This window comes from Ailuropoda melanoleuca, chromosome 9 (assembly GCF_002007445.2).
Source record: "Ailuropoda melanoleuca isolate Jingjing chromosome 9, ASM200744v2, whole genome shotgun sequence".
NCBI classification, from domain to species: domain Eukaryota; kingdom Metazoa; phylum Chordata; class Mammalia; order Carnivora; family Ursidae; genus Ailuropoda; species Ailuropoda melanoleuca.
The window spans coordinates 68,127,433-68,153,124 of record NC_048226.1 but is presented as its reverse complement, the minus strand read 5'-3'; the positions used below and the strand labels follow the sequence as shown (position 1 = coordinate 68,153,124).

At 37.5% G+C, this 25,692-nt stretch overlaps 1 protein-coding gene across 3 annotated transcripts in view; it reads left to right on the top strand.

Moving 5' to 3' along the window:
• Nucleotides 1-17,318, top strand: part of ANKRD46 (ankyrin repeat domain 46) — a 31,045-nt gene extending 13,727 nt beyond the window's left edge. For 2 of the 3 annotated variants that reach the window (XM_002913981.4, XM_034668379.1), the window contains exons 2-5: nt 9,224-9,324; nt 11,406-11,743; nt 12,920-13,078; nt 14,606-17,318. In XM_002913981.4, coding sequence (XP_002914027.1) covers nt 11,433-11,743; nt 12,920-13,078; nt 14,606-14,822 — 687 coding nt within the window. In that variant the 5' untranslated portion in view covers nt 9,224-9,324; nt 11,406-11,432 and the 3' untranslated portion in view covers nt 14,823-17,318. Of the gene's footprint in view, nt 1-7,477; nt 7,503-9,223; nt 9,325-11,405; nt 11,744-12,919; nt 13,079-14,605 lie in introns of those variants that run through there. The other variant, XM_034668380.1, reaches the window with a different exon arrangement.
• The last annotated feature ends 8,374 nt before the right edge of the window (nt 17,319-25,692 follow it).

Below are 25,692 nucleotides of genomic sequence, written 5' to 3'. Positions count from 1 at the left end.
ATACGTAACCATGCCATTTTTAGAGGCTATTTGGTTAAGTTGGTTCCTTAGTCCTCTCTTCAGTCGTTTTTTTCATCGTATATCCTTATTTACCAGGGCCCCTAGAGTTTGGAATAAGTGAGGTAGGTTGTGGGTCTAATAATGATGTGTCAGGAGTTCTTGACTTTTAAGGATCTATGTAGGCCATCACTAAGCAGTATGGAGCTCTAGACCACAGTGATCCACATAGCTTCACATGCAATCAGAGCACACCTCAAAGAAGTCTGCTAGATCTTCTGTGGGCTTGTATAGCCTAGGGAGGGCCCTCGTCCACCGTGTTACTAGGATGGGTGTTTTGTGTGAAGCATGCCGTACGTGCTAGCATCCATCTGGTGCACCATTTAAAGCATTAGATGGGGACAGATTACGATAGAATTGTGACATACTGTTATGTTGAGGATGATGTACCTTATATTTCCACCGTGAATCATGAATGGAGTTAGAATCTTGAGGATAAGGGGTAGCTTGCTTGTAAAGTAGCATGTTAAGTTACAGCCTTTCTGATTCTCAGTATCCTTATATGTAAAATAAGGAGATTGGGTTGGATAATCCTGAATGGCCTTCCTGGCCGTAAAAACTTCATGGAAGTATTAAGTTTCTCCTAAGAACAGAGTCTTGTGCCTTCAGATTATTTGAGGTGAATCTGGTTTACATTTTGTGAACTATTTAGAAAATGAGTAATTTACAAAAGTTGTAGTTCCTGTATTTTTAAACAACACCAAATAAATGAATAAGTAGGAATGTCATTTTTGGGGGGGGGAGGGGCAGAGGGAGAGAGAGAATCTCAATTTCACAACCCTGAAATCATGACCTGAGCCGAAATCAAGAGGTGCCCCAGGAATGTCATTTTTTTTTAGCACTTTAATTTTGTATAAATGAAGTCTGCTAAGGTGGATTTAATGAGATTTAGATCTCCGAATAGTCCTGGGATCATATTTATGCTATTAATTTGCTTCGTAAATCTTTTTTTTAATTGAGGTATAATCGACATACAACAATATGTTAGGTAAATTTTTTTTAAGAAAAATTGAGCTTCATCTCAACTCTGAATTTTCACTAATTAAGAATTATTGAGAATGATAATGGTAAGTAAAATAAAGCAGAGAGAGGAGAGCTGGCTAGTTCATTCAGTAGAGCATTGGTCTCTTGATATCAGGATTGTGAGTTCGAGCCCCACGTTGGGTGTAGAGATTACTAAAATAAGTAAGTTACTAAACTTTAAAAACGAAAAACAAAAAAAAGAAATGAAACAAAAACTTGAAAGGTGCTCTCTCCCTCCTCTTGCTTTATCCTTGTCCTAGATGCTAAAGTTGCACTTGAAGCCCAGATAGGCCACAAGGTGGCACCATTGGGTCATAAATAAAATGGCTACTAGTGCAGAAAACTGATTTTTTTAAAAGCACTTGATTACAAAAGCAATACATATGCATGAAAGACTTCAGATTGACCTTCCAGTGCTTATTTAATATCTTTATTATATAATTACAAATTATAAACTGAAGGCTTCCTATGGAGGAAAGCCCCTTGCTAAGAATTTTAAACATGCTAAAATTATGCTAAAATTACACAGTGAAGATGAAGATACCGAAAGGTATTAGAATAAATAAAATATCCATGGTACCAGTGCTCCATTTGTGAACAAATAGCTTTTATTTTAAGCCAATATTTTTACAAAAGTTGAACTAAATTTTAATGATGCAAAAATATAAGAAGATGTTGGAGGAAATACATATTAGAAATTTTTTGATTTTTTTGTTTTGTTTTTTGATTTTCTGATGGAGAAAGAAAAATTTAGACAAGTGTTTTCTCACTATGCCAGTGAGTAAGAAATACATGAAAATAACGACTCCAGGAATTTAGTCACTTCCTGTAAAGTAGAAAATATTTCCAAATATTTTATTGTTGTTTTCTCACACTAAGAAAAGATTACTTTGAGAAGGTTGCAAAGAGTTAATTCGGAATATATGACTGAATATTTTCTGTAAACATGTGACCGATGTTTCCTGTAAAGTAAGAAACATTTCCAGATATTTATTGTTTTTTTGCAGAAAAATTTACTTTGAATGAAATGGTAAGGAGTTAATTCAGAGTGTGTGGGCTAGACTAATGTTTCCCTTTATGTAATCTTGGATGAAAAGTTTCCTAAACTAATTCATTATATGAAGAAGAATCTTATGAAAGCAAACTTAGTGCCATTAGTTTTTTGCCCATAAAATGAGGATAATATTTACCTTATATATAAGGCTTATATGGGGATTAAATCAGTCATTCCAGGAAAAACACTTAAATGGTGCCTGGAATATAATAACTTAATGAATGTTAAATGTTACGTATCTCATGTTGCTAAGCAGTTGTTGCACAGTAATAGCAGACATATAAATCCTTGTTTCTTTTTTCATTAAACTTTCTTTCTTAAGAGTGTTTACTAAGTAATACCTGATTAGCCTACTTTCAATTATTATGTGAACTTAAACATAATGAACCGGACTTTGTAACATTCTGTAATTCACACATTTCAAAATAATCTCACCTTTATTGCTTTAATAAAGTTTTAATTATAAAGTAATTGATAGCTTGGCATTGAAGAAATCACAAAATTAAGAACTTTAAACAAATCAAGTTAGACTTGGAAATACCACAGAATTAAATGTAAAGTAAAAATGTATCTGTAGGAGATCCAGATCTGTCTAAACATTTTTCTTTTTGAACTTCTGTTAATTATTTTTGAGACTTGGAAGTAAAATTCAGAAGGTTCTACTGATAAACATCCTCCTTCACGTGTTCTTCATGGTGCTGGAATATCCTGAAAGGATAATATTCTCAATTTTTTTTTTTATTTACTTCCATGCTTTCAAAAAGGGGGCTACCTTTTTTCTTTCTTAAGAACTCAAAACAAAGATCCACTATTTTGCCTCTATTTTGGACAGATACCTCAAAGGTTAAGAATTGAGATCCTAGCCATATGATCTTTGAGAATTTATTTCCCAGGCCCTTCTAAGACAGTCTTTCAAAAAATCAATAAATAGGGATTCTAAAAGGGATTCAAATTAAAGTGAACTGTAGTTTAAGATGAACCATACACCAGAATCTTTGAAGTTTTATCATGAGCAAAGCAAGCATTGCATCAGAATTGCTGTCAAAGTAAAACTATTGTCCATAAAGAAGTAAGCCTAGGGGGACCTGGGGGCTCAGTTGGTTGAGCATCCTTCGGACTCTTTGTTTCAACTCAGGTCACGATCTCAGGGTTGTGGGATCAAGTCTCCTTGAGATTTCTCTCCCACTCTCTCTGTCTGTCCCCCACCCCCACGTTCTGTCTCTCTCAAATAAATAAATCTTTGAAAAAAGAAGAAAAAAAGAAGTCTAATTCCACATTATAGCTGGATGCATCTGTGTCACATCTTTTAGATACATCGCCTGAGAATCCATTATGGTAGTCAGATTTTGACCAAAAATACTATTTTAAAAGTCTCTTAGACTATGTTTTGTTTGTTTTTTTAAGATTTACTTATTTTAGAAAGAGAGCAGGGGGAGGGGCCGGGGGGGGGAGACAGGAAGACTCCCTGCTGAGTGGGGAGCCCCACATAGTGCTTGATCCCAGAACCCTGAGATCATGACCTGAGCTGAAACCAGGAGGTGGTCACTTAACTAACTGAGCCACTCAGGTGCCCCTCTTTAGACTATGTTTTGATTGGCTTAAAATGTCAATGAATTTAAATTCGGGTAATAGGAAAAATGCAAAGCAAATTTCTTTAATGTGCTAAAGAATTTAATAAGAAAATTATGGAAAATTATAGAATATTACAGAATGCAACCATTAAAACTTGTTTTTGGAAGACTGGTAACGTGGAAGGATATTCATGATATGGTAAGTAAAAAAGTTTAACATTTGTGTATAGTATGAATTAAATATATATTCATACAGAGAAAAAAGGCTATAGGACTAGCACCAAAATAATAAGAATAGTTATTTCTAGTTGGTAGGATTATGGGTAACTTCTTTTCTTTTCTTTGCTCATATTTATTTTCGTAATAAATTTATAATAAATTATAGAATTAGTCATAAAAAATGTTACCTTAAAATTTTGTTAAGATGGAGGTGCCTGGGTGGCTCAGTCAGTTAAGCATCTGCCTTCGGCTCAGGTCATGATCCTGGAGTCTCAGGATCGAGCCCCGCATTGGGCTCCCTGCTCAGTGGGGAGTCTGCTTCTTCCTTTACCCCTCAACCTGCTCGTGCTCTCTCTCTCTTTCTCAAATAAGTAAATAAAATCTTTAAAAAAATAAAATATAATCTTGTTAAGATGAACTTAATTGAGTGTGTATCCACAAAAAAATTATTGGATTCTCCTATCTCTAGATTTAAAAAAAAATGTGCCAGGCACTATGTAATCTGCAAGGATACACAGACATCTCAAACCCATCTCTTGCATTTTAGGGACAAGGTCTGGCAGGAATTTTTGCAAACAGTTGTGAACAAGCACCTGAGCTTTGTATGAACCATTTCCTACTAATTATCTTGATAACTGTATAGAGGTGGCATGGCATATTAGAAATATTGTAGACTAAATTTGAAGCCCATTCTGTCACTTAACAGCAATGTGGCCTTAGACTCATTAACCTCTCTGAGCCTTGGAAATTATTAAGACCACTCTATTAGAGAAATATGGCTATTGAAGATAAGCAGGCTGAAAAAATATATTATTAACATTTTGAGAAGGAATTAAATTGTTAAAATGTTTACTTGTGCAGAGCTAGATTTCTTTTAGATGTGGCTTTTCTTCCTTGCCTATTATCTGTGGATCTGTACAGCACTTGGATTTTAAGAACAGTAATTCTAAAATGCTAGCAGTTAGGATTTAATGACTTCATTGGAAGTTCTTATTTTATGGTTCTTTGAGGTTATTTTTATATTTTAAAAACAACTGTATCCTTTTAAAAGGCTAAGAATAACCACATGAGGTATAGAGAATCCAGATTTGGGTTTCCATTTACTGTATATTGCTCTCAGTTTTAGTACTTTTCTGTGACATTAGAAAATGTAGGCAGTCCGATTTGATAATGTGTCTCTCCAGGTATGCCATTTTTCCCTTGCATTTTGCTGCAGTGTCTGGTGCTTTGATCTCTGATCAAAGTTGCTATGTAGGCATAACGTCAGTCCATTTGAACCAAGAATGTAGCACTTAGTTTTGCCTTTCCCAGTGGCCTTTCAAAATGAAAAATAAACCAATACATTATGTATGGTTGGTGATATTGGATATAGAAGACCAATTTAAAGTTAGGTTTAATGAGTATATATTAAAATATGACAGGTTTTCTCCATTAGTTCTTAACCATCAAAAATATTATCTTAAAGTTATGTAGATATGACCCAATATTAACATAAAAGAAAAATATAAAAGAAAAGGAATATTAACTAGAACTTCCCATCAAGTCAGTAACTCACATGCTTCCACTAAAACCTCCTTGTTGTTTTGTCAATTGTATTGAGGCAAGCGCTGTATGGTATTAGGAGCTCTTGTTACTGGTATCTAGGTGACTGCTTCATCCTAAAGGATGACTGGCTCCATCCTCATGAAGTCTCTTAGGCAGTGCCGGGCCTCCAAGATGTGACCCCCCGAGTCCTCCTTTTAACAATCCCAGGGAATTGGCCTCTGAACTAGTCACTGTCCCTCATGGACACTGTCCTTTAGGAACCAGGCTATGGTGAACAAGGGGAGGATTTTCCGGGGCTTGACTGTTCTTGTGGGTTTTCCTCTTCCAGGAACCAGTTCTCTTTTCCTTTCTTGGATGTCTTTACTCCCCACTAGAGGTCACCCCATTGCTAGATGCTGCTAACAGGGGATCAGTGCTCAACGTTCGGTGCAGGCTGTCTTCAGTGCAGTAGAGAACTGTCTCCCCAGAGCTGTGCCCATCCTCACGAAGCTAGAAACTATTGATTTTTGAGTACTTAAGTCACACAACTAGTAAGTATCTGAACTAGGGTTCAAATCCTAGGAGTCTAGCTCCAGATACATTCTGGGTGAGGTAGCCAAGCTCTTTTAACATCTTCTGACACTAGAAAAACTGCCTCTCTAGAGTATTGGATACTCCTGAAAGTAGTCCCTCAGGAAAGTCAGACCCTATCTTACCTCTCTCCCTCCTCTTCCTACCTTGAAAAGCAGTCTTCACTATGTCTAGCTTTTATATTCATTTACAGGGGAACAGATTCTGTGAATCTTGGAAGATACTAGTTCAGGGTTCACACTCACACATTAATGTTTCTAACTCTGCTTGTGCAATGGTTCTTAATACACACTACCTTTGGTAAATACTAGGGCCCTTATTAATGCTTAATCCAACAAACTCTTCTGTAAATAACCTCTCACTGTCCTGGTTGCCTGAGCCATCCAAACAGATGATCCCAAAGAAGACCTTACATTCTTTTTTTCTTTTTTTGCATGGGGACAATAGGCACCTTCAGACTTGACTGTCTTTTTTTTTTTTTTCTTAAGATTTTATTTATTTATTTGAGAGAGCATGAGAGTGCAGAGGAGAGGGAAGGGCAGAGGGAGAAGCAGACTCCCTGCTGAGCAGGGAGCCATGCAGGGCTCAATCCCAGCACCCTGGGATCAGGACCAGAGCTGACAACATAACCTACTGAGCCACCCAGGCGTCCCATCAACTGTCTTTTAGTCCAAATCTTTAAGCCTCCAGACCAGCAATTGCACTCCTGGCCATTTGTTTTAGAGAAACAAAGATGTTCATTCACATAAAAACATGTACCCGAATGTTTTAGAAGCTTTAAAATAACACACCCAAACTGGAGACAACCAGATGTCCTTCAAAAGGTCAAAGGCTAAATAAGTTGTGGTACATCCATACCACGGAACACTATGCAATAGAGAAGAATGATCCTGTTGATACACACAACCTGAATGAATCTTCGGAGAATTATGTTGAGTAAAAAAAAAAAAAACCAACCCCCAAAAGGTTACATACTGTATGGTTCCATTTATATAACATTCTTGAAATGACAGAATTCTAGAAATGGAAGACAGGATAGTGGTTTCCAGGGGATAAGGTGGGGTGAGGGTGGGAGGTAAGTAGGTGTGGCTGTAAAAGGGCAATATGAGAGAGTCTGGTGATGGAAATGTTCTAGATTTTGATTATCAGTGTCAGTATCCTAGTTGTGATATTATAGTTTTGTGAGATATTAACATCAGGGGAAACTGGGTAAAAGTACACAGGATTCCTTTGTACTATTTCTTTGAACTTCATGTGAATCTACAATTATCTCAAAAAGTTTAATTAAATCTTTAGTCCTTTTCACTCCTTGAACCATAGTTAATATGTGTTCTGAGTTTTACTTACTTTCNAATCCCATAACGCCGGGATCACGCCCTGAGCCGAAGGCAGACGCTCAACCGCTGTGCCACCCAGGCGCCCCTACTTTCATAACTTCTTGAGAAGCTATTAATAGATTGCTAGTGAGTAAGTTCTAAATGGGGTCTTAGACATTTTCTTGGCAGGTTTTAAGTACAATTAGGTCTAATGCATTTGTGTAATATTAAGTTTGAAATCACATTAATCTATAGTTTGATCAAATGTACTTTCTTATGGGGCTTGTCATCAGAAGAAAATGTCAGAAGCAATATCTTGTGAACTTAAAGAAACTTTTTTTTAAGTTTTTATTTAAATTCCGGTTAGGTAACATACAGTGTAGTATTAATTTCAGGTGTACAATGTGGTGATTCAACACTTGTATACAACACCCAGTGCTCATCACAACAAGTGCACTCCTTAATCCTGATCACCTGTATAATCCATCCCCCACCCACTCCCCTTCTGGTCACCACGTTTAGGAACTTTCTTGTGAATTTTTAACAGGTCATTTGAAGGGGTAACTATATAATCTATAATTCTGTCTCCAAATGAAAAGGAAAATTTGTCCTTTTCATAATGTGAACCCTACTATCTTCAGAATAACACCTGCACCATTTCAACATTGAAAATCATATATTAGAGGTAGGCTTTAGTCATGAAGATTCAGCCCCCAATGGTCAGGATAAAAAAGTAAAGGTACAATACTTTGGGTGAACTCAGAATATTTGTGCAAGGAAATTAAGTGGTTCAGTAATTTGAAGTTTGTCTAAATTGGTACATGTAATTTGTCAGCCCTCATCTTCTGGTCTAGCCCTGATAACCCTTACGATACAGCATGACTTATGTATTTAAATGGAGCTTCATAAAATACCATTGTTTCTCATACAAGTTTATTTAAAGGGATTTGATAATACTGAGCATGAATGACCAGTAAAAGCTTAATCTGAATCTCAGCCTGAGCTACAAATTCGGAATTTAGTCTTTATATCCTACCACTTAGCATAGTATCTGCCATATTTTGAGCACATAGTAAATGTTAGTTTCAGGAATTAATACTGATTTTTTGTGGTGCCTACTGTCTGTGCATGACCCTACTTCCACGATCCCTTACAAGAAGGGTACAGTGGGGCAGACAAGGTCCTTGAGATGTCTCTGAGTGCAGAGGGGAAACCTGAGGGGGTCCCAGCAAGAGCATGAAGGTGGGGCAGCAGCACCTTTCAGGAGGAGCAGGGTCTGGCTTGTGGAAAAGTGCAGATAGATTTGGGCCAATTTTTCTTTCACATTGAAAAGCAAAAGGGGCGGGGGATCAATCTCATGGAGGAGATTTAAGTACCAGAATTTGGGATGGATTAGAAATATTTTTCCTTAAATGTATCCTGTTTGGTTTAAATGTAAATATTGGTTGTTTTTACTCCCCTCCCCATGCAAATAGCATTTTATTTCTAAAAATGCTTCTGTGGGCTACTCTGAGATCTAGCCACCATTTATAATGTGAAAAATAGGCATTCTGAATTCCAGTAACTTAGAATGAATAGTCAGAGTCCAGTTTGTCCTCTACTGATGGCACATAATTTGATTCTTTTTCTTTTATCTTTTTGACCATGCTTTCTTGTTTGTGGGCAACAGAACCACTCCTTAGGGGACCTACTGTTCTCCTTTTTCACTACTTTATTACTTGTCAGTTACTACTAGCCTCGCAAATTAATGCCTTACCCATAGATTTTCCAGAGAATATTCACAGACCCCACCAGCTCGTCTGTGTTTAATAGAACAGCTAGACTTCATGTCACACCCTTGTTATAACCAAAGTTTCTATTTACTGTAGATCCTTGCTGTCACATTTCTGGATATTCTGTTGAACCTTCTTAAGAATTCAGAGAAATTGCTGGGTGACCACTGAAAGAAAGATCTAATCTTCAGGCTTACGTGAGTATTTTTCTGCTGTCAACTTCCTCACAGTGTGTGAAACTTCGATGCCTTGCTTTATGGCAAATTCAGTCCTGTGATCAAGATGAAAAATGTTATCTATCATTGGCCTTATTAAATTTGGGGGTAAAGTTAGTTTCTCAAGGACAGAAAGAAAAATCACAAAATACACCACACTTATTCTCACTTAAAAAATAAATAAACAAGGAAGGCTTTTTTTTTTTTCCACTGAGCCAACATTCAAAAGAATCCCAAGTCTTTAAACCACAAGAATTCTTACTGTGTTAGAACCAAAAATACCAAGTAGCTTGTTTTTCATTATCTATTCTTACAGAATTTAACCAAAACACGTTATCTCTTGAAAAGCACTTGATATGCGGTATTTTATTTTTTCAAATGCTTCTGATAGCTTTGTGCTTTTTTATGATCTAATCCAGTGAATACTGTAGGGGAAAATAGGTTACCCTGAAAAGAGGATTCTTGACTATTTTAATGAGTTATTTCTTCTCAATGGGTTAATTTCTTTAAAAAGCATTATATAGTGTCATAATCTGAAGTTTATTTTATCTTGATCTAATTCTTAATCCTTAGCAGATTTTTCCCATATTTAAAATTATCCTTAACAACTCCTCACCTGTTATATGCAGCACGTCATTAAGTTGTGCTAATTCTATCTTCTCTATCCCTCTCCAGTGCGCTCCCTTCTCTGTGCCACTGCCTCAGATCAGGCTGTCATCATTTCTTGGCTGGGTTTCTACATTGACCAGCTGATTGGTCTCCCAGTCTCTGGCCTTGACCCCCTCTAATCTAACCTTTCCCCCTGACAGAGTAATCTTTCTGAAAGACCATCCCACTTCCTTGGCTTGAAATCTTTCAGTGACTCCTTATTAAAATTCAGTATAATAACCTTTACCATAGAGTTGTTAGGAAGATTAAATAAAACTCATTAGGCACCCTTGGTGTGATGCCTGGCTTGGAACAGGCCCTCAGTATGTGTTCCTGAATCCCATTGAGGTTAGCCACAAGAATAGATGGGTCTAACATCCAGTTCCATCAGTGTTCCAGAAAGAAAGACTTTGTCTGACAAATTACAAGACAACCCTGTCTGTGACTCAGCCTTTGTAACTGTAGAGTGAGGGAGTCATCTCTGTAAATACATTGATCTCTGCTTTGTGTTTTCTTCTTTTGGTTTGTTTTCTATTCAGTTTCTTAGTAAGGTTTCTTTTGTCAGACTTTAACTTTCCTTAAATGAACCAAGAGGAGGTCAGGGAGACATAAACACACACACACACACACACACACACACACACACACACACACAGACCCAAGAGACTGCTGGGGCAGGGAAGTATCAGTGAAAGAGGTGTGGACACACTGGAGAGGCTAGAGTACTCATGTGGGTGAAATTTGTGGAGTGGATACAGTTGGGATTGCTGCCTTTGTCCTGCCTCTGTGTTCCCAGACAGACCTGTTTTTCTTCATCTCTCAACCTTCAGACAATGGGAGTTTCTATGAAAATTGAAGTTTGTGCTATAGACAAAAGATTCAGCAGGTCTTGATTGAATATGAATTAAGTCATTTCATTGTTGTTTTCTTGCTGATTTAGTTAACTTTTGAGTAGATAGTTCTGTTTACTATGTAGAATATCTCAAATATGATAAAAGGCAATTATGTGAAAGAGAGTTACTTTGTTTTAAGAAAGAATCTCTACCAGCATGAGCATGCGTTTGAAGTTTAGGGATCATGTTATATATGTCTTCTGACAATGCAATAAACTTAAATCTAAACGATTATATCTTACTTACCTTTAAAAAATCTCTCTTAATCTTTTTGCTTAATGAAAAACAAAATAGATCTTTATAGTAATTTAATTGAAATTTTGATCAAGTGGATATGAAGAAAATAAGACATTTTAATGAGAAATAAAATGTAATTGATAACTTTGTTGTTGTTTCTGTTTGGTGAGGTAATTTATTAGAGGCAGGAGGCCAAGAAGGATAAGAAATAGTGCTCTAAATGACTTCATTGTCTTGATTTAGTTTGGCTTCACCGAATCTCACTCACCTCATATTTCATTACAGGCATAGTCCATCCACTCCATCAGAATAATGTCCTATGTTTTTGTAAATGACTCGTCTCAGACTAATGTGCCCTTGCTGCAAGCCTGTATTGATGGAGACTTTAACTATTCCAAGCGGCTTTTGGAAAGCGGCTTTGACCCAAATATTCGTGACAGCAGGGGCAGAACAGGCCTTCACCTCGCAGCAGCCAGAGGGAATGTAGACATCTGCCAGCTGTTGCATAAATTCGGTGCTGATCTCCTGGCCACAGATTATCAAGGAAACACAGCTCTGCATCTCTGTGGCCATGTGGATACTATTCAATTCTTAGTTTCCAATGGACTCAAAATTGATATTTGGTAAGTCTGGTGTGGTTTTTGAAGTCTAGCCATTTCTTCCCATTAGTTTGTCAACCAGTGGTCCAATCTCAGAGTCTATCGATTCTGCTTTCTTGTTGATCAGCTGCAGTGACAAGTTCAACAAGGCATGGAGGACAAGGTAATCTTGTTAGGGGAGTGAGGAAACAAGAGGCTGACTTTAGATTTATGCTGAAGCAGTGCAAGTGTTTCTATGAAAACAGTGGTGAGGTTCTGCTACCAATAATTATGTATTGTCAAATAAGGAAAAAAGAAGAAAAGAACTAACATCTGTTGAAAATCTGTGATGGACCAGGTGCTGTGTTTACTTACATTAGCTCATTTCATCCTTAGAATGAATATTTCTTGGGGTTGGTGTTATCTTCATTTTACAGATGCAGTAGTTGAGACAAGAAGGGTTTAAAAAAAGACAGAGGTCACACAGCTGGAATTTGAACTTAGTTCTGCCTGATTCCAAATTGTTTGTCTTCTGTCATATAATATACCATGCTAGCTTCATAATCTCTCTGGGGCTCGGAGTCCTTTTTATACTGAACAGTTTGTAGAAGTAGTGTTTGTTTTAATGAAACCTTGTCTCTAGAGTGGGAAAGATGTGAGACCATCTTTAAAACTGAGCTTGACCTTTAAACTACACTTACATGTTGCCTTGATTTATTGATGCTCTACTCTTCACTAAATCTGAAAAAGACAGCAAATGTGATGGACAAATGTGGGAATTGGCTATGGGATTCGATGTTACTTGGCTGTCTTCTCTTATTAGTGTTAAATAGCCAGGTGAACCTGCTTTGGGCTTTTATTTGTTTTTAATTCTTAGACTTTTTTTTTTTTTTAATATGCTCTGTTGCCATAAAATGTAGATGTCAGGTAAGAATGAATCTAGAATCTAGAACTTTGCAGTTAATTTCTAAGAAAACGCCCTCTTTTTCTTTTATTTATTCTCATTTACTTACTCTTTTGCGTATATATTCTTTTTCCTTTTTCCCTGTAGGGAAAAAAATAGCTTAACTCACAATTCAAGTTCCAGTTCAACCATTGGTTCTGCTCTGGGCTTCGAGTTAATTCGGCCCATGCCTTTGTCACTGAGATCTACACAAGTGGGTACTAATGCTATAATCCAACTGTTATGATGACCTCTTTGTATTTATGAACTTGTTTTAGCAATCATCAAGGTGCTACACCCTTGGTTCTGGCAAAGCGCAGAGGAGTGAATAAAGATGTCATCCGATTGCTGGAGTCTTTGGAAGAACAAGAGGTAAAAGGATTTAACAGAGGAACTCACTCAAAACTGGAGACCATGCAGACAGCTGAGAGTGAAAGGTACCTAACGATGTAATTTTTTAAAGGGCAAGTCACTTTAAGTCTTTGGATCTTTATGACAACTTTGTGAGCTTTCTATTTATTTGCTTTCAAGTATAGAGCTTTGATACTTTCTTTGGACTTTATATAGGTCCATATGGCTCCAGATTACAATTGAGAAGCTATTAACAGAAAGTTCTACATGCCCACATGCACGTAATATTCTGTTAGTCCCTGTGCAAGGAAGCCTGCAGTATTGTCAGCACAAGGGAGAAGAGGTAGTTAAGAGGTGAATATGAGGGAAGGAAGCAGGAGTTTGAGAATTTTAAGTGCAGGTCACAAACAGAATTGTGGAAAGGAGGAAAAGGATAAGTAAGGCTAGAAACGTAGACAACATTAGAAAAGACCGAAAAGACCATTTCAAAGGCAGGAAAGTGGAGTACTGAGGAAAAGTAAAATAGGAGGAGAGAAATGAATATTTAACACACAATTCAGGAATGTGAAAGTGAAACTAACTTCCTCATGAATTAGAACAAATGAAATTTGGGCTCCTGTAAGTAACTAGAGCTGAGATGGAGTGACTGATGGGGCCTTCAGTAGCTCATCATTTCTCATCCAGAAACAGTTTACAGCACAGTTCAGGGAGCTCTGAAAAGGTGACAGATCGTCTTCTCCTGGCCTCACTAGCTCAACAGGCGAAGTCCATAGTCCAGACTGAGTTGTACTAGCATGGAGTCTGGTTGTTTGCCACAGAGATTCGGCATTCCAGATAATTACAAGGTAGGACAGATGATGAACCTACTATTGGCTCCTCCCAAAATTTTCAGTGGAATATATTTCAAGGGCCCTCATTAGCTGTTGACCCAGTAGCTTGACTGATCAGGACTTGGAAATAGGATCATATGGTCCACTTACACTGCTGGGATCAGTGTTTCTGTGAGTTCTAATTGAAATCGTCTGGTTTTTTTTATAGTTGACCCTTGATTTGATTCCTTTGTACCGGTGATTGCTTTCCTTTCTCTTCATGTGCTGGCCGGTGTACTCTTTGGGAACCATGAATTCCATTCTCAAGTTTGGAACTATTTGTTTAGATACTTTCAAGAAATTAGAGTTTTTTTTACCCATCTTTGCTTATTTTCGTTAATATAAATTCTTAAAATATGAATCTTTGTTTTGAATTCTTCTAAATTTAAAGTAACCAAAATTTGGTTACTTAGATACTAGGAGTTTGAAACAACTCATTTGACCTATAGTCAAGACTTCTGCTTGGGACATTTTCAGTAGAAAAGGATTTTTAACTCTGACTCTGCTGCAAACTAAACCAAGAAACAATCATTGTGGCTTAACTGACAGTTGAAGACAGATTGTCCAGATATATGCAGATACATACATCAGTACATGGGTGTATGAGAGCACATATATGTTGGTTTTCTTCTTGTAAGTGTTGAGTCTTGTCTTTTCTAAGTAACGCAGTTGCTGTTGTATCTTTCTGAAATGGGTAGAATGTGTTGTTCATGCCCCTTTCCTTTGTCTTTGCTCCTTTCACAGTGCCATGGAAAGCCATTCTCTCCTCAATCCCAACCTGCAGCAAGGGGAAGGAGTCCTATCCAGCTTCCGAACCACATGGCAGGAGTTTGTCGAGGACCTGGGCTTCTGGAGGGTGTTGCTCTTAATCTTTGTCATTGCTTTGCTATCTCTTGGCATTGCATACTATGTGAGCGGGGTGCTTCCCTTTGTGGAGAATCAGCCTGAACTGGTGCATTAAAGGAGCCCATGAGGGTGGGGCCGGTACCTCTTTCCTGGCTTCTGCTATTCCTTCTGAGTTTCTCAGACGTTTTCTCTTAGTGCAAGGCAGTGAGGGCTGTACATTCTTTGTGCATTTTTATGTATTGTAATCCTTTTCAAATGACGTGTTCATTGGAACTAACCACATACCGTAGTCAAGTATACTTCATCCTAAAGCTACCTCTGACTCAGCCCGACTTGTTAGGAAAGCCTTCACATAGCCTTGTTTGATAAAAACATGGAGGTGACTGAAGAATGAAAGATAAAGGAAGAGACTAGGGAGTCCTTGCTACGGAAACCTTATCCTAATATGGGACCAACTAAAGTGAAGTATTCAAAAAGAGAAAGGTTTTCTTCTGTGATTACTTTTTGTTAGTTGGTGGATTTGGGTTTTGTTTATTTTTGCAAGAGCCCCTTTTTTTCTTTTTCTTTTTCTTTTCTGGCAATAGGGGGAGAGAATGAAACATTAAGCTTAAAACTTGAAGTGCTTTTTTTACATCCCGTATAGCAAATCAGTATTGTGGGAATGTGTTTGGTTTATTTAAATATTTTCAAGTCTAGTGACAAACTGAACAGAACTTTTGAAAATGAGCTGTATTTTCTTCAAAAATGATTGATTTGATCTTATATTTATTTGTTTATAGGATAATTTTGGCTTTCTTTTTTGTAACCTGCTTTGCTTGTTGTTAATATCTGTGAAAAAAGAACTTGAGTTCATTTTGTTCACTTTCCCGTTTCCCCTAATGTTTATATCAAAGATCTCCCGTTCATCAAAAATATAGTCAGAAAACTCTTTTTCTACTCAGTAGTTAGCAGGGAGAGATAATTCTGACATCTGTCACTGTAATTCTGTAGTGCTATTGTGAAAAATTCAGTTCTGCAGGCTAGCTGTGTTGTCACAACTGTAGCATAGTTCATAATTATTTCATTTTACATGCAATCCTGTTTAGAGACCCCTTTAGAATTGTCCTAACAGTCTCATCCGTGTCAGGAATTCTCTGATGCAATAACGGATAGAGCATTCCTAAGGTTACAGTGCTGAGCACTGCTGTCCTGGGTGTCGTAAACTCTTTGCAGATGGTGATACTATGTAAATTGGAATCTGGTCCCCAGACTATATTACAGCTTTCAGCAGTATGTTTGAAGGCCTCTTTTGTTAATGATTCTGTTATGTATAAATCATACTCTTGAGTTTTTAAAAAGTATATGAAGAGCTGATAATTATTCAGAGTATAGTCAGAAAATTGTAGCGAAAGAACTAATGGTTTTATTTTTTAGAACAAAGGCACCTAAGCTACTGCTAATTGAATTGTTGCTAGAGTTAGAAATTATAGTTTAGAGTAGGATTGGCATTTCTGTGATTCTTGTTGCTTCTTGATATTTTCTCTTGTATTTATATATGTAGGATTGAGGTGTTTTCTTTCATGTGGCTTTATCCTCTCTTAAAGAGTTGTTTAAAAATTCCTGATTTAACTGACTGCTTCAGGATCAGCTCACAGTCTTGTTTTTAGGGTAGAAACAAAATAAATCATACTTGGTAAAATACAGCAAAGTAAAAGCCAACTTTAGAATGGAGAATACTAGAACTCAAAATCAGAGTATATTCAGAATGAAAGCTTTGGGATTCGCTTTATGTTTGTAAATCTAAATAGATAAGCAAGATCGGTTAACATATATGTAAAGATACTGCATTTTTTAAAGAGTTTAAGTGCTGATTTCTTTGTATTTTAATGTCTGCATTCAGCATTCAGTAATACTACCAATAAATGCATTTATAGTCTCTTAATCACAACCCATTTCCTTAGTGTGTCATTGTTTTAATTTAGGGCTCTTTGTAATAGGTTGCAAGTGCCTGTTAAAAAAAAAGTTTTTTTCAAACCTGATGTAACAGGTATATTGAATTTCACATATGTTTGCCTTGTAAGTGCTCTGAAACTAATTTGGGTGAATTGCTTATGGATTCAAAAGTGATAATAACTACCATGATCAAGTACCTTTCTATTGCGTATTTTACTTAACGTGCCTCATCTCATGCCATCGGTTGGTCCCCCGACCCAAGCTATGTTTTTCCATTTTGTAAAGTGAGAAAACTGACACAGGGAGGTTGTGACTTGTCCAAAGTCAGATAGATAGGACATAGTAGAACAGGGATTCCAAGCTGAGGCTCTGTCCCGATTATAAGTTTCTTTTTTCCTTCTGCCCCACTCTCTGTCATGCACCTGACAGTGGAGTCATCTAGAACCTTGCCTGCTGCCATCACAGGAATACATTACTAAATTTTCCACCCACATTCTTAAAACTTTTGCTCCTTCTATACTGTGCCATTGCCCACATCCTCTCAGTATTACCAGCCTTTAAAATTAAAGGTCTAACTCTGGCATGTTCAGAAGACCTTCCCTAGTTAACCTTGACAGCCCACTTCTCTGCCTCTTATTTCCTCATCAGTTACCATACTGAATAAACATGTTTGCTTGTTTGTTGGTTTGTTTGTTTGTTTCATTTGCCTCTTATTACAAGCTTCATGAGAGCAGGGGCTTAATCCATGTTACTGCCTATTTGTCAGCAGTGCCTCCTATGTTATGTAGAACTTTTTGTACCCACATGCTGACAGCGTTACTTTTTTACCTGTAGCTATATTTTCTCTTTTCAGATTAAATAGCTTTTTNATTTTTGCAAGAGCCCCTTTTTTTCTTTTTCTTTTTCTTTTCTGGCAATAGGGGGAGAGAATGAAACATTAAGCTTAAAACTTGAAGTGCTTTTTTTACATCCCGTATAGCAAATCAGTATTGTGGGAATGTGTTTGGTTTATTTAAATATTTTCAAGTCTAGTGACAAACTGAACAGAACTTTTGAAAATGAGCTGTATTTTCTTCAAAAATGATTGATTTGATCTTATATTTATTTGTTTATAGGATAATTTTGGCTTTCTTTTTTGTAACCTGCTTTGCTTGTTGTTAATATCTGTGAAAAAAGAACTTGAGTTCATTTTGTTCACTTTCCCGTTTCCCCTAATGTTTATATCAAAGATCTCCCGTTCATCAAAAATATAGTCAGAAAACTCTTTTTCTACTCAGTAGTTAGCAGGGAGAGATAATTCTGACATCTGTCACTGTAATTCTGTAGTGCTATTGTGAAAAATTCAGTTCTGCAGGCTAGCTGTGTTGTCACAACTGTAGCATAGTTCATAATTATTTCATTTTACATGCAATCCTGTTTAGAGACCCCTTTAGAATTGTCCTAACAGTCTCATCCGTGTCAGGAATTCTCTGATGCAATAACGGATAGAGCATTCCTAAGGTTACAGTGCTGAGCACTGCTGTCCTGGGTGTCGTAAACTCTTTGCAGATGGTGATACTATGTAAATTGGAATCTGGTCCCCAGACTATATTACAGCTTTCAGCAGTATGTTTGAAGGCCTCTTTTGTTAATGATTCTGTTATGTATAAATCATACTCTTGAGTTTTTAAAAAGTATATGAAGAGCTGATAATTATTCAGAGTATAGTCAGAAAATTGTAGCGAAAGAACTAATGGTTTTATTTTTTAGAACAAAGGCACCTAAGCTACTGCTAATTGAATTGTTGCTAGAGTTAGAAATTATAGTTTAGAGTAGGATTGGCATTTCTGTGATTCTTGTTGCTTCTTGATATTTTCTCTTGTATTTATATATGTAGGATTGAGGTGTTTTCTTTCATGTGGCTTTATCCTCTCTTAAAGAGTTGTTTAAAAATTCCTGATTTAACTGACTGCTTCAGGATCAGCTCACAGTCTTGTTTTTAGGGTAGAAACAAAATAAATCATACTTGGTAAAATACAGCAAAGTAAAAGCCAACTTTAGAATGGAGAATACTAGAACTCAAAATCAGAGTATATTCAGAATGAAAGCTTTGGGATTCGCTTTATGTTTGTAAATCTAAATAGATAAGCAAGATCGGTTAACATATATGTAAAGATACTGCATTTTTTAAAGAGTTTAAGTGCTGATTTCTTTGTATTTTAATGTCTGCATTCAGCATTCAGTAATACTACCAATAAATGCATTTATAGTCTCTTAATCACAACCCATTTCCTTAGTGTGTCATTGTTTTAATTTAGGGCTCTTTGTAATAGGTTGCAAGTGCCTGTTAAAAAAAAAGTTTTTTTCAAACCTGATGTAACAGGTATATTGAATTTCACATATGTTTGCCTTGTAAGTGCTCTGAAACTAATTTGGGTGAATTGCTTATGGATTCAAAAGTGATAATAACTACCATGATCAAGTACCTTTCTATTGCGTATTTTACTTAACGTGCCTCATCTCATGCCATCGGTTGGTCCCCCGACCCAAGCTATGTTTTTCCATTTTGTAAAGTGAGAAAACTGACACAGGGAGGTTGTGACTTGTCCAAAGTCAGATAGATAGGACATAGTAGAACAGGGATTCCAAGCTGAGGCTCTGTCCCGATTATAAGTTTCTTTTTTCCTTCTGCCCCACTCTCTGTCATGCACCTGACAGTGGAGTCATCTAGAACCTTGCCTGCTGCCATCACAGGAATACATTACTAAATTTTCCACCCACATTCTTAAAACTTTTGCTCCTTCTATACTGTGCCATTGCCCACATCCTCTCAGTATTACCAGCCTTTAAAATTAAAGGTCTAACTCTGGCATGTTCAGAAGACCTTCCCTAGTTAACCTTGACAGCCCACTTCTCTGCCTCTTATTTCCTCATCAGTTACCATACTGAATAAACATGTTTGCTTGTTTGTTGGTTTGTTTGTTTGTTTCATTTGCCTCTTATTACAAGCTTCATGAGAGCAGGGGCTTAATCCATGTTACTGCCTATTTGTCAGCAGTGCCTCCTATGTTATGTAGAACTTTTTGTACCCACATGCTGACAGCGTTACTTTTTTACCTGTAGCTATATTTTCTCTTTTCAGATTAAATAGCTTTTTACCTCTCGTGTTCTAACAGGCTACATCTGTGAACCGTGTTGGTCATTCTTCTTCCACAGTGTGCCTGTCGCTTGACAGAAGAACTGCACATTCGTGAATGGTGTAACTCCTTTTACGTAAGAGCGTGCAGGCTCATTTACCACAGGTAAAAAAAAAAAAAAGTATACTTGGTATAGAAGTCCAGGAACAATATTCACCTGTTGTTGTTTTGGTTTGGCTTTTTTTTTTTTTTTTTAAACCAGGCCTTATTCTTTGTCTTGTGAAGTTGTTCTTGTATGTATCAAAGTGCTTTCAGCTGCAGGAAACCAAAATCCAAACTAAAAGTGGTTTAAACCATAGGAAATTACTGATATATGTAACTGGAAGTCTAGAGGTAGAGTAGATCCCCAAGGGTGACAGTCAGACTTTACCTCGGTTTTCCTGTGCTTCTGGCTCTGCCTTCCTGCTTGTTCACTTCATCCTCCAGCTGGTTCTGAGATGAGTTTAGAATTTTCAGGCCTCACATCCATTTGTAACCATGAAGAGAAAAAGAAAGAGACTGTCTTTCCTGTGGTTTTCTCCTAGAAGACTTCTTGCCAGGCCCCCAGGAAACTTCCTCTGTGTTTCATTGGCTGACATTATGTCATGTTCCCTATTCTCAAACCAGCCACAGCCATGCCCTGGACAGTGAAGCCTGGATTGATGAGCCAGTTATTGGTGAGGGTGGGAGTGATAGAACTACTCTGATTGGCTTGGAGTAATGGTTTTAGAAATGATTGGAGGTACTGCTGACAATTAGTAGGCAGGGGCCAGAGATGTTTTATGTCCCACAGTACATGGGAAGGTTTAGCACAACAAAGAATTGTTCCATATGTTATGATTCTTGAATGTTCTGTTGAACATTAAAAAAAAAAAAACTTACCTGAGCCTTAAACCCAACTCCATTTTTTTATAGAGTTTTAACAACCACTGAATTTTCCAGGAATACAACCATGAGATCAGTGAGGGAAGATTCTACTTTATTTTGTTAAAACTTGACCAAGAACTGTACCGTCTCAAAAAATCTTGTTACCAGTGCTACTGGTGATAATTGAGTCACCAACACAATTCTGTGTATAGGTGCTGATAACTTTATTGCCTCTTATGTGGCTGTGCCTAAGCATTTATATATTGAAATACACGTTTTATTATCAATTACTTTCCCTTTATTTTGCCTTTATGTTATGTGACTTATATGAAATTATTTTATTGATTTCAGCAATTGTTGCTTTTATCTGGGACTCCTATTCATATATACTTTCTCTCATTTAGTCATCTTGATGTACCTTTTCCAAATAGTTTATCTTAGAGGGTACACCAAGAAATAGCATTTCTCAAAGTTAATAGAACACTGGGGGGAAAATGAAGCCAGCATCTGGTTAGACTACCCTTTAAAATTGTTCAGATCCAGGGTGCCTGGGTGGCTCAATCAGTTAAGTGTCTGCCTTCGGCTCAGACCATGGTCCTGGGGTCCTGGGATCGAGCCCCACGTTGGGCTCCCTGCTTAGCAGGGAGCTGCTTCTTCCTCTCCCTTTGCCCCTCCCCCTGCTTGTGCTCTGTCACTCTCTCTCGAATAAATAAATAAAATCTTTAAAAAAAATAAAAATAAAAAATTGTCAAGTCCAAACAGTTCCAACTGCGGTGCTCGAAGTAGAACTTTGGGATCAAGCCCATTCCCTTGTGCTCTGCAGTAGCTTCAAAGCAGTTTTCTAGGGATGATCTTGGTCTTGCTGTGGATACCTCCTTGGCTTCCCTCACAGCACAGATAGGCGGGCATTCTGTTCAGTTATCTTAGACTTTGCACATCAAAAATAGACAGGCCCACAGCCCAAGGTGTAGGTGCTGTGTTTACCTGGCAGTGGAGGTGGCCACACTCCAGTTAGATGTCAAGGAATACAATCCGGAGTCCTTGTTGCCAAGTACTCATCAAAAACTTATAATGGTATTTAGAGAATATTACTTGGAAGATGTTTGTAGATCAGTAATATTCAAACTTTCTGAAATTTCTGTATCCTGTGCTATCTGGTGCAATAACTAGTTGTTACTTGTGGTTATTTAAATTAAGTTAGAAATTCAGTTCTTCATTAGCACAGTTATATGAGCCTAAAACCCAACTCCGTTTTACATTTGAAAGCAAAACTAACCACATTTCTGATGCTCAGTAGCCTCAAGAGGCTATTGCATTGACTAGCACAGGTTTTCGGACAGCACTGTTCTAAAAGCTGTGGGGCCCAGTCAGATCAGTGTAGAGCTAGATCCTGAATTGTATTATGGCAGTGTCCACCCCACTTACTTTTACTAAGCTCTTCATTAAGAAGTAGTAACACTCTGCAATGCTTATTGACTTACTTAATCTTTGCAAATTGCCGCTGTTATCACCACCTCACAACTAAAGAAACTAAGGCAGGAATAACGTGCCCAAGGTCACACAGCGGAGCTGGGATTTGCACTCAGACAGTGTAGGGCTGGGGTTTCTCCTGACTGTCGTGCTGTGATGCCATCATTTTCAAGGAAGCATTGTCTTGAGAACTAGCCCTGTGTACCACCCACTGTTATCTACTGAGGATGCTGTTGGCACGATTCTTTATGAAGACCCCCCGAAGAGGAGCTTTTGCTTCTTCAGCTGCAAGCAACTGCATTTCCACTGAGCTTTGCTTTCATCTTATTTTCTCTATGAATTATGTAATTGATCAGGTAGACTTCCTCTTGCACACTGGATGCTGGAATGCTTAATGCCAGGTTTGGGTTCCACTAGAAGCAGTTGTAATGTAGGCCATTAATGGTGATTTATTACAACCTCACTCGTGGCTTATTTTTTATGCTCATCTTTAGTCTTATTTCCCTTTTCTAATTCCCTCACTTTTTATTTATGCAATTCGATATTATTTAAGCCCCTTAATTTATTTTTGGATCATGATAGGGGATGATAGTTAATTACATAGATATTTTTATTAGTATGAATTGATAGGACCACAGCAAAACTGTCAGTTTCTGGAAACAGCAGAAAATGCACTGACCTTTTGCAATGGGAAACAATATTGCCTCCTATTCAAAATATAATTATGGTTTCTGGCATAGCTGCAGTTGTCAGTTTACCTTATTCATATGTCTCTCTGTTCCAAAAAAGGATTTAAGTTCTGCTGAATAAGCAGGTATTATTCTAAATTATGGAAATCAAATATCCTGGTTCTCTTCTAGCATTCTGATGAATCATGTGAGTGAAGCCTGAAAAATGAACATTATAACAAGTTACTATAATCACAAAATTTTAGAGATGAAGGGACATTAGGAGTCATCTAGGGAGGGGAAAAAGACCAAAAGGGATGGAATGCGGTTATGTGAATCCAGATCTGGTGTGTTACTCCTACCACACCTGCCCTTATCCACATCTCCAGCCTCCCCACAGGCTATCGGAAATGTTATTTAAAAATACAAGTATCTGATGTTAGATACATAAATATAAACTTTCTTGCCATGGTGTTTTGTGTACTTCAATAGTTAACCAAAATACTGATCTAATCAGTAAATTGATCATGTCATAAGCCAAGAATGTATTTTTCTGTAACCCCAGTCTATTTGTTTATGGGAGAATCACCATAAACCTATCATCTGCTCTTGATAAACACTTTGAGAAATCTTTCACTTCTCAAAAAAAAAACAAAAATCCACATCAGATAATGTACGTTCTCTGTAAAGCACCTTACACCGTGGAAATGCTGTGGGGAAGCTAAGCAGAAGGCCCCAGAGTTCCCGTCAGAGGCACACTGTTGCCAGTTTTTCACTGGTCAGCCACAGTACTTTTTCTTATTAGAACAACTGTCTCTTCAATCCTGTTGTCTGCTGTATACTTCTAATTCAAGGTAGTGGGTTGATGGCAGCAGGACTGGTAATGTGAGCCCCAAGTTATAAAATGCCCTGCTCGGTGGTTCTTCACACAGCCGTTCACCGCTTCGTTCTCTTCTGTATCAGACGTGTCTTATGCGTGTCAAGTGAGCTCTTTGGTACGTGTTCCCGTGTGCCCTTTCCCACACCTCTGGTAGTATTTTTTAAAAAATAGTGAGAAATGAGTGAAGATAGGAGAATAACCCACAGTCAGAGGAAAACTATTACTTATCTGCTTAGGAATCACTCACTTAGGGGTGTTCAGTAGATTCCTCTTACCCCCTTTTCCTTCTTAAAGGTTTTGTTTTTAATCTGGGTTATTTGTTCATGTCCAAATTAGTCTAAGGATCAGTTTAATAATAAGCTCTGACTTAGGGTAATTCCAATTTGAGATGTACAGTAGTTATCTATTCTTGAGAAGAAAAAAATACTAAATGGGTAAATTTTTTGTTTGTAGGAATCATCACAAGTTAATGTGTGCATATATTATTTTATGAACAAATCTATTTCAGCAAATTTCAGTTTCTCTTTTTTACAGTATTCTTTTTTTTTTTAAGATTTTATTTATTTATTTGACAAGAGATAGAGACAGCCAGCGAGAGAGGGAACACAAGCAGGGGGAGTGGGAGAGGAAGAAGCAGGCTCATAGCGGAGGAGCCTGATGTGGGGCTTGATCCCATAACGCCAGGATCACGCCCTGAGCCAAAGGCAGACGCTTAACCGCTGTGCCACCCAGGCGCCCTTCTTTTTTACAGTATTCTTTTATGTGCTTTTAAAATCATACGGCGTGCAACGTTAGCTCTACAGAATACTTGTGCGTTTTTGTACGTGTCCATAAGCCAGAAAACCTTTTTGGAGGTGAAAGAATAATGGTCAGCCTACTTCTCTTGCCTCTTTATGGTGTAAATGGCAAGTATTTAGAAGTGTGGCATTGCAGAGTTCGTTATTTCTTCCTATAATTGGGCTAGGAGAAGGTTATTCTCTGTCACAATAAAAATTAATATTCCCTTTCTTTAGGGATTAATTTCTAAATTTGAAGACTCTGGGTCAGAGTTGGTTGGGCTGTTTCACTGAAATTTCAGCCCCTAAGAAACAAAAATAGGTTTTGGAATAGTTTCTAGGTCACTGGCACAGAAAGCTGGCAAAAAGCTGTAACTTACTTTGGATAGTCCTAGTTAGTACAATTCCATCAGTACAGGCTGTTCTTTTAGCCTGTGACTCAAGTTTAGGAGAAAATAAAGTGTAGGGATCCCCAAATTCTTACTCTGTAGTGAACGTTTAGGCTTGGATTCTCCTGTATTCTAGTAGAACCTCTGACCTGGAGGGTGGAGACGTATTTGATCAGATGTCAGTTGTATATTTCACCTTATTGAACTATTTGCAATTCATCTGTTATTTTAGCTTATGTCCCAGTTCTGGATCAGACAGTGGAGGCTGTGGTTATACTGAAAAGCATGCAGACCTGGGAGGCGATAGATCTCAGCTGCACTTAGTGTGGACTGACCTTGATCAAACAATATAAGCTTTCTAAGCCTCTGTCCTTATCTGTAAAACAATACCTACCTCACAGACTTAACAGTGAATTAAAAAAAAACTTATTTGAGGGCTGTGTGCCTGCAGGTATATGTGCCTGGCCCTTTAAGTGTTGATAGTGTTGTTAATCCCATAAAGAAAACAAGGCTTAAAAATTTTAGTGTGTTTCCTGAGGTCATGGAGTAGACCAAACCAAGAGTCTGTCTAATTGTGGCAATTTTGTGTGTAGCCATTAGAACACGGTGCTTCTCCCATTACGTGAGTCACCACATCTGAAAGTACTTGATACTCAATATAGGGACTCAATATAGGTTCTCCTTTTCTCTCAGCAGAATAAATTGTGTGGTTTATTGACTGAACTCTTGCTTTTTATGTGCAAATGATCTACACATTATCACACAATTTTTGATTCGCTGAGGAAGCTTTAATAACTGCTTTATTCATTAAAACTCCTGTCCATGGTATTTCATACCTGCAACCTTGT